Source organism: Botrytis deweyae (genome assembly GCF_014898535.1).
Source record: "Botrytis deweyae strain B1 chromosome Unknown BDEW_014, whole genome shotgun sequence".
Taxonomy (NCBI): Eukaryota; Fungi; Ascomycota; class Leotiomycetes; order Helotiales; family Sclerotiniaceae; genus Botrytis; species Botrytis deweyae.
This window is the reverse complement of record NW_024066221.1, coordinates 903,488-912,941: the sequence shown is the minus strand read 5'-3', so window position 1 is coordinate 912,941 and position 9,454 is coordinate 903,488. Positions and strand designations below refer to the sequence as shown.

The following is a 9,454-nucleotide window of genomic DNA, read 5'->3' as shown; positions in this document are numbered from 1 at the left end:
GAGATGATTTGTGATTTAAAGAAGCAAGAACTGTATCTTTCTGTGTGTATACTCTAATTTGTGATCTGTTTTGACGATGAAGAGAAAAAAGGAAACAAGAAATGGGGGCGGGGGAGGTAATCCTATATACAGCGCGGTAGAAACTTTCCCCCACAAGTAGTCCTCATTCTATAGCTACTATTTTTTCAATTACGACATGATAATCGAGCTATTCAATATACCACTGGGCCACTGAGCCCTACAATACACTAGTATTGAATGGAAGATCTTTTGCTAATCAGAACTATATCTTAGTGTATAGTGGATCGCTCCGCCTGTCATACCTAACAGGGAAAGAGCTAGATGTCTATTGTCTAGATTAGAAATAACACTTACAAGACTGTGATTTGCTGAGTTTGTTTTGATGATTTGAAACGACTTAAGGTTTCAACCTAATTCAATGTGCCAAGTGATTTGGTTATTTTATATATATTCCGTACTCCAAATACTTTAAGTGTATGAAGTAGAGATAACCAATCAGAGGGCCTAAGTAACTGAAGATTTTTAATTGTATAAGTGATAACGAGTGTCTCAATTGGCCATAAAGTACCACATCCATTCAGTATCTTAGTTAATCTCAAAGTACCATGCAGATCTAATATCTCAAGATATTCCAGAAATTGCAATGTGCTTAACAATCTACACGTTATCAACAATTCAGAGTTCCAGACTAGTCTATTAATTAACAAGCCCAAGTTGTCAGACTAAAGAATATGCTTTTAGAACCCTAAAAATTAAGGGAAGGCGCGACCCCTTTAGCTTCAACCTTAAGCGAATTATAATCAGGCCCCACTTCCCGGAATTCACAGAAGAAGTAACGGTCTGAAGTAGATAGGTGAGTGGATGTTTTGGTAGAATTGAATAGAGAACCCTGTTATATGATATGAATTGTGTTCTCTCAGCTATTTGAATTACTTCATGACTGACAGAAAATTTAGTATTGACACACAAGACTTTAGTGACGTCACTATCTCAGCGCTAGGGATTGATTCACAACAATATTAAATTGAAGATCAACCGCTTCGAGTAATTATGAGTATTTACAATACTTCTCAAGAAGAAATAATAGGCGGTTGCGGACTGTAGATCTTATGACAATCATGCTCCCTGACGGATCCAAGTTTTTGGGCGAATTGATCGATATTATTCGTATAGAAATTATGACCCACGAAGCTTGGAAACTACGAGCACCTGCCAAATCAATGTCTGGTACTCGGCCAATACCGCATAGCTTTCTCCTCCACCATGAATTATAGCAAATGGCATGTCATCAACGCTCGGTGATTCCCTACAGTCTATGTCCCGATATGATTTTGGCCATCTAGATCCTTTCTTATCACAGCCTACCCCAAGTAGATGGCAGTGATGGACTCGGCGCAAAACATCACCTTGACTTTGTGGCTTTTATTTTTCTCCTTGGGACTGCTTTCTGGCTACCATGTTCTATGGCTACCATCGCAATGAATAGCAGTAGCACAAGGAGAGCACTTAATCGACACAGCAAAGAGGGTTCCAAAAGACCCATACAAAAAGCTACACTTTTATAGAATGGGATGGAGTACTGAAAACAACCACAGCGAGCATCTACACTAGCGCCCTCAGAACAAACTATTACCGTACGAACGCAACAGATAAGAGTTTCAGAACGGAATCGTGTTGTGACCAAGGAATAACATCGCTAACAACCACAAAACATCAGTGTAGGCAATAGTATTTCCTGTAATCCGTATACAAATTAGTTTAATGATACATATCAATTCTTTTCGAAATACATCCATATATAATATAGAATTCAATACTACTGAAAATATTCAATATTATTTATTTATTCAATACTACTAGCAATATACTGAGATACTGGAATTCATTATAAAATATTCATTTCTATCTAAACTAAACCAGAAAAAAAGGATTTCTATTCATATTAAATAATAAAATTCCATTCCTTATTTCAAATTAAATAAGAATCCCTTATTTCTAACCTAATTAGAATAGGAATATATATATTTTGTATTAAATTCCAGTATTTTAATATATTACTAATATTCTTTAAGCATATAAATATATACAAAAGTAGTATAACCTCCTTTCTATACATACTAATTGTAATATCAATATGCTAATACACACCACAGTTTCACTGTAGTATACTATTGCCTACACTGCAAAACATAGGCGGAATTCAACTCATCACTCCGACGCCCATCAAACCTCGCGGCCTCATAATTGCAGCCCTAACAAGGACGATTATCCACGCAAAATAACGCACACTCATTGATGTTATGAAATAATGGGCTGGTAAATATTTATTGATATTTCCTCTGCAGGACTATGGTTACCAACGCAGCTGAGTCTACGGTGCCCCTTAGTTCGCAAGGTTTGAACCCAAACGAGACATAGTTTTGTTTGGAAGCCTGCGAATTCCCCTAACACTTGTCTACGAAATTCCGCGAATACCACAGTCCATCCACCCGCTCCTCCTCCCTCTCCCACCGAAAATAATTTCTGCGGTCGAAATTGATCCCTTATTGTATTTCAGAACGCACAATTATGAGTACGGTCCCCGTTTCCTCAAACTCCTCGCCCTCCTTTGCGCATGTTGAACACAGCGGGTGGTGGTAGATAGTTGTTGGTGACACTCGATTGTTACCACACAAGTTTGACCTCTAGACGAACAATTCCAGCTTTGAGAAAGAATGAAAGAAAGGAAATCCTTGGACTTAATTCACCTGATTGCGGGTACAGCTGCAGGAAAATGAAAGCACTCGCAAGATTTGATTGCCCAGCGAGAATCCTCAAAAGTAGAAAGTGAGCCCCTTTGAGATACAAAGCCGTCCATATCACAAACCATTGAGCTTTTGTTTAGAGACCGGCTAAAGCTCCAGTAGAGAAGGCATAAATAGCAATTAATACAATGGTAATTTTTAATTCGGGCTTGTTAGGCGACCGATTTCTTGCTCAACAGAGAGCGTTTGATGGAGAAACTCGAGAAATTCTCAAACAAGCAAGACCAGATGATTTTCATCAACTGGCAAACTGCATCGAGAGGAAAGTTAAAAGAGTTATCGAGAAGGATAGGGCCGGATACTGTGAGAAGATATTCGGTTCCGAGCCAAGGTACTAACAACACCCAAGAGTTATTATGAGATAAACATTGTGTACTGTTGAGAAAGTAAGAGTCAACAGAGTCTTCAAAGAATTCTGTGCAGCTATCTTTAAATTGAAGATCGAGCGTATCAAGATGACCTCGTAACTGAGTTGCGATGTTACTTGCGATCAAGGTATCCATCCAGGAAAACAAAAGCGTATTCGACCTCTGACACGAACTGCTTAGCGCAAAAGAAAAAGCCCCCAAAATAACACTAAGAAGAATGGAAAAGAAGGCGTGTTCTTACATTTTGGTATTCTTGGTCTAGGGAAGGAAGAAAAGATATCGAGGGACGCGAGATTTAGTTTTAATATGTGCGGAACTCTTGAGGCGGGTCACGTGATAATTGCCCGACGTTAGTAATTGAACAAATCACAAGAATTCCACCATTTATGTCTTTGGTTAGATTCTACGAGCAGTGAAGATGATTTACGAGGCCTCATATGTGGCTTTATGAGTGAGGTTTCAGTTTATCGTCACCATGTTCATGCGAGAATTGGAATATGTACTGCAACGTGATGTGAAAATGAATAATCACTCCAAGTGTTAGTAAGACCAATCGCAACTAACCTTTTACTTCCGCCCTATGACTGGATCATAGGAGAAGTTAGGGGTTGAGATCTAGTAGTGTTGTTTGTCGTGTCTTGAAAGCGATCAAGTCACTCCTTCAATCTCAAATCCATCCCAATGACAACTTTCAAATCCACTACTCCTGTAGCCAGCACTTGCGAACCGCCAAGACTTTCAAAATGAGCGTAGAGAAGGGATTCTCCATTATTCGAGTATTGTACGAGCAGGGTAACATCAAGAGTATAGCAGCAAGGATTCGTGAAGAGAATTTACATGAAACACACAGCAAGAGAAACAGCGATGACTACAAGTCATTAATCTGCTCAAGAATGTTACAAGCATATGTTCAAAGTCAAGAACTTTTCATCCTTTGTATCCGAGAACCAATGAACGAGGTCTTTCCTAAGATCGTAAATCTTATGGCCACCTTGATAGAGTCTGACCTTGTTCGATACTTGGCTAGTGATCGATGTAAGAAGATATTGAAGTATACTGAGGATCTGAGAGTGTGAGAGGTGGGAAAATATGCAGGTATGTAGCACTCTCCCCATGAAATTCGGGGAATGTATCGATGATCTCTAAACTGGAAGAGCCGAATTCCCTTTCTGAACCACTATCACGGCTATTAACTCCTAACAATGCTCAATAGACAAGCACAAAGGGGAAGGAATTCAGCCTCTTTGACTTAATCGCATTAACCTCATTATTTATTCCGAAGATTCAGGTGTCCCGTATTATCCTGTATGCTGCTATGCGTTAGATCAAAAAGTAGAATGCAATACAGTTATGGCAAGTTTATAGAACGATAGCCAAACCCCATCTTCTCAAGTCTGCCTGTCGTAAAACTGTCATTTACAATGACAACAGAGAGGGGAAGCAGCAGCAGTAAGAGATGATATTTGCAAGCCCAAAAACAAAAGGTCGACAATTAAAAAACACTAAATACTAGCCGATAGATACGAAACTGGCTGAGGCAAAGTATGAAAATTCCAAGCCACGAAACAAAAAAGTAAAGCGCTTGCAAGGTGATCTTGGAACACCATGTTATGATACTGTGTATATTGTAACAACCCCGACCACAGAAGAACATGCATGATCGCACCCGTGGTTCTCATATGAATAGAGAAATCGCAGCTGTGAATACAGCGAGCCCTAGCTCTTAAAAAACTACGCATCCCCTCACAGTGTATACTTGACATGAATCTTCCATCGCCATTTCTTCTAGCAGCCATCATTTGTCTCTCTCCCCATTACCTCACATTTCTTTACTCCCCTCCCTCACCACCCATATCAGAGTCCCCTTCTAACAAAGAAACAAAAAAAACACACCTCCCCCATCTGCAATGCATTACACAATCCGGAGCTCTCATAAACCCCCCAGCATCTGCCAATAACCCAGCACACCTTCGCTCGCGAATTCCCACCCACCTATTATAACTGGCACTCCCCATCTATCATTCAATCTATCAATCCCAAAATTCTTCTCATAATGGCAACCAGAATCCATACTGGTACCCATCTCATACCCAAATGAAAGCAAATCCTCACACTTGCAGCAAAAATCACGTGAAACTTTCAGCTGACATTCGACATTCATCATACTTCTTCCCGCCTCATCGTCTCAACTTTCTCCCTATTTCTAACAAAATTTAATAAATAAACATAGATTAAGAAAGCATTCAAACTTCAGAGCTGTCGGCTCCTTACAAGTCATCAACTATAAACGTCCGAATGTTATTTTCGACACCCGTGAAGGTTCTTTCAGCACAAGTCAATAGCCACTTAGCTATTCCCACTAGAAGTCTTCGAAAATTCACTTATCTATTACTCCCAACCCGCTTTCGTAGTGAGGATTACCCATACCACATTCTTAGGTAAGGATCTCTGACATTTCCTTCATCTCCCCACTTAACCACATCTCTGGATGACGCTTTTGGACTATACCAGGACACAGATACTTTAAAATTATGTCAAATGGTAATCAAGTGAGAAGGAGATGTATTAATAGTAAAAGAGTATGTGATTATTCAATACCCTGATATTCATTCAGTGTTTTTCCTATGTTATCTATCACATCCCCCCCTATCTCATTCACCTTTCCATTTTATCCCATCCAGTTTTCTGTCCAACCCTTTTGATAACTTTCCACACAATCCCCATCCCTATTCCCTCTCCAATGGCAACACACTAGCCATCTATCGGGTATTCATACATAAATACATCAAGGCCATACGAGTAGTGCTGCTGTAGCATTCTCAGTGAAATTGGGCTCATCGACGTCAAAATTTGCATATCTAATGCATCGTACACTTTCATCTCCAATCCACCACAAGACCAATTCAATCTATCAATCCAATTGAATAGAATCCTCTCCACCAAGGAAGTCCCAGTCAGCCGACTGAGAAAGAATGAAAATTAAATAAGCCAAAGAACGCCATTCCGTGATTTTCATCTCAGTCATCTCATCTCATCTGAGTTGCCCAAGCACCAGGTCGGCCCAAACCCTTTAAATATGCGCGAAAAATAAAAGATCATCTAAGGTATCATCGCTCTGATCAAAACAACAACAAAAACAAACAAGAAATGAATAGCGAAATCAAGAACGCTCAAAACAAATATGCAATCTTCCTCTGGCACTTCACCGTTTCTCTTGTTGCCTCAGGGTCAAAGGAAGCCTCCTTCACCACCGAGAACACCCATTCCTCTAAAGCCGCCACCACATCTTTTCATTTCCCGATCGGCGACTTGGACATCTCCACCTCTCAAACTTAATCCATTATTACCTCTCATTCCTCTTCTTCCCTCCATTTCATTATCCGCTGCGAGTTCCGATGCACTCTCAAGACCATAATCACTTACACTACCTCTTCTAGAGTCATCTCTTTCCCTAAAGCTATCTCCTCTGCCAGAGTTTGAACTAGCATTTGTTTGAACCAACAAGAGGGAGCTTGTCGAACTCAATCTTCTTGCGAATTCCTGGAATGAAAGACGTTTCGTAGACGTACTGCTTCTTCTTTTCTCCATTTCGGCTTTGGTAAGAGCTATACCTGAGTTGCCACTTCCACCATCCTTTGATGAAGATACCACATTCGAAGAGATAGATCTTGGAGGTAACGCCAGAGATGTTGGTCGACTATTCTTTCGCATGTGCGATGAATTTGTACCAGTACGTGGGCGAAGACCATTTCCAACGGAAGAGAAACTTTGGTTGGTAGAGCTTGAACCACCACTGTGGAGGGCATTCATAGCATCCCGATTCAAAAATGGTACTGGTGGACTATTTGGTGAAATGGGTCTTGAGCTAGAGCTGGATACCCGAGGTAAAGGTGTTTGTCGTCCAGCAATATAATCCAATGCTCTTTGTGCTGGAGTAGGCATAAGAATGTCATGACCATCCAGTTGCTCCAAAACATTACCAGGGTCCTCATTGTCTGATTCCTCAGATTCCTCCTCAAGTTCCCAACCAGGTTTAGATCTTCCCTTACTATCAGTAGCTGAAGTCGCTGATCTTTGCAATGCCCTTTCATCATGCTCCCTCATCAATGCTTCGAATCTAGCAATACTACTACCTTTTTCCTCTTCATCCCTCAATCTTTCGCTTCCTGGAATACATCTCATTTGAAACGCTCTATCCAGAATTGTTTCTCTTGGACCAGGTGATGTTGTAGTCGGTGACGCAAGTGGAGGACCAATAGCGGATGCAATACTATTGCTACCTCTAGTGTGATGAGATAATGCAGAAGATCTTCCTTGAGCCGAAGTCCAACCTTCAATAAAATTATCATAACCAGAAACGGAAATTGGCGAGGGTAGATCCGTGGGTAAACTTGTAATATTGTATTGTGGATGAGCCGATGTAAAACCCATAGGCGGATGAGATGAGCTTGCTTGAGATGAAAGGTCTGAGCGTCGGGAACGCAGACTTGGAGATGGAGATATCATAGCGGAAGGACGATCTCTTGAGGTTTGAGTGTATTGTCCGGATGATTGAAAAGGTGGTCGAGTTTGTTGATCCTGTCTACCATTTCGTGAAGATGGTCTTGGGTCTCTGGAAGAAAAGGGATTGGTGAAAGATGTAAATATTGGACTCAAAGGACTCATAGGACTCTCTTCATAATAATCAATTTGTAATCTTGGCTTGATGGTGATTTGCCAATCATAAATGTTGTTTCGATCTTCGGGAACCGATCGGAAAAGGAGTGTATCCGCCCATTGTGCATCCTTGCTTGATGTTAATCCCCCTGTTCGACTTGATCTTCTTTTACGTTGTTTCTCTGATATTGAATCTGGTTTCAATTCTAACATCAGTGTAGGCAATGGCGTAGCTTGTTTTCGATGTGACAATGACCGGATTTCGCATGATTTAAAAGCAGATATTGGATGTTGCGCAATATACTCCCAATCGCCCTATTTGATCAACAAGTTAGAATCTTATGCCCCTCATTTTCACAATTTACTCTGGGAACGACTGCCATTGACAAAGACAATTTGGAAAGAAAAAACAGGTTCTCATCTGCAACAATTCGAGCACAACTATCATAGTTTCAAGGTCTGTCTCACAGAGACTCCATTCAAAAAAGAGATGTATTCCTAACTGTACCTTTGCCTTGTAAACTGAAATAAACAATCCATCGTCTGAAGCAGTTCCTAAATCTGGCAAACTGGGTTTCGAAGAAGTACTTTTAATTGACTTTCCTTTCTTTGAGTTGGACTTCTCGAGGATTTCGGTTTGTGTGTGTAGATGTGCACCAGAGCCAAGTACAACATATCGAGGCTGTGAGATTGAAAAAAACTTTGTCAGACAACATCTTCGGAATAGAATCGTAAATGAATATTCTAGAAGGGAAATTTACCTTCCAAACTGCCCTTCCAATTATTGTACCCCTTTCAGGTGGTACTAACATTAATCCCTCCATTAATATCATCTTCGGTGGAATGATTAGTTTTGTAGAGGTCAATGTAACTGGAGCCTTGAAGGGGTATGAACGATTGATTGTGATAGAACGTTGGAGGAAGTCCGAGAAATTATTATTAAAGTCGTATTAAAACATAGTATTGGAGAAATAGTATTGACGATTATCAAAGACAAAGTTGTGTTCCTTGTAGTAGAGGAAAGGACATGAAATTCGAAGTCGAAGGTCGAAAGGGTAAGGTTGTGGTTGTGTAGTACCCGTGTTGATTATGTTGAGTTTCGTAATATTGAATCCGCGTAGAGTTTTAGAAATCCCTTATCGAAAATATCTGTACTGCGTCGTAATAGAAGGGAAGAATGAAAGGTTTCGAATTGGAATGGAATATATTGAAAATTCAAAGGACGAAGTATGGGCAGGTAGGTATGTCGAATCGTAGATGGAAGGTGGGTGGGTGAATTAGAATCTTTTCCGTTCCGTAATCCTCGTTCCGAAATTTCTCTCTCTCCCTTTGGTTCTAATGAATCCCTTTTGCTTGATGAATAGAATCATTCAATATGGTAGGTAGGTATAGCAAGTAGTGTAAAAAGAAGAGTGCGGAGGAGATAGGTGAGATGATAGTGGTGAAATGGAAACGAAGCGGGATCTTTAGATGAATTTCTAGTTGGTCGTCATGTATGAGTAAGTTAATCGTACAAATAACCCCCGTCATTCCTTTTTTGGTAGAGAATTATGGATATATTATTTTGAAAGGTACAAATTATATCCAGATTAAGAAAGGGAAGCC

The 9,454-nt window shown here is 40.2% G+C and overlaps 1 protein-coding gene across 1 annotated transcript; it reads right to left on the bottom strand.

Annotated features, from left to right (window-relative positions):
- Nucleotides 1–5,761: 5,761 nt before the first annotated feature.
- EAE98_006682 (uncharacterized protein) lies at nucleotides 5,762–9,454 on the bottom strand. The gene is made up of 3 exons (XM_038954305.1): nucleotides 8,611–9,454; nucleotides 8,358–8,531; nucleotides 5,762–8,164 (listed from the first exon to the last, which is right to left on the bottom strand). Exons 1-3 carry the CDS (start codon nucleotides 8,680–8,682, stop codon nucleotides 6,422–6,424), a joined length of 1,989 nt encoding a protein of 662 aa, XP_038809550.1. The 5' UTR covers nucleotides 8,683–9,454; the 3' UTR covers nucleotides 5,762–6,421.

Excerpts from the sequence above, each read along its gene's own strand:
- EAE98_006682 (XM_038954305.1), bottom strand. The coding sequence starts at position 8,682 with ATGATATTAATGGAGGGATTAATGTTAGTACCACCTGAAAGGGGTACA. Across the intron at positions 8,532-8,610 it reads TTGGAAGGGCAGTTTGGAAG|CCTCGATATGTTGTACTTGG; the intron begins GTAAATTTCCCT and ends TCAATCTCACAG. Across the intron at positions 8,165-8,357 it reads TTTCAGTTTACAAGGCAAAG|GGCGATTGGGAGTATATTGC; the intron begins GTACAGTTAGGA and ends TTGATCAAATAG.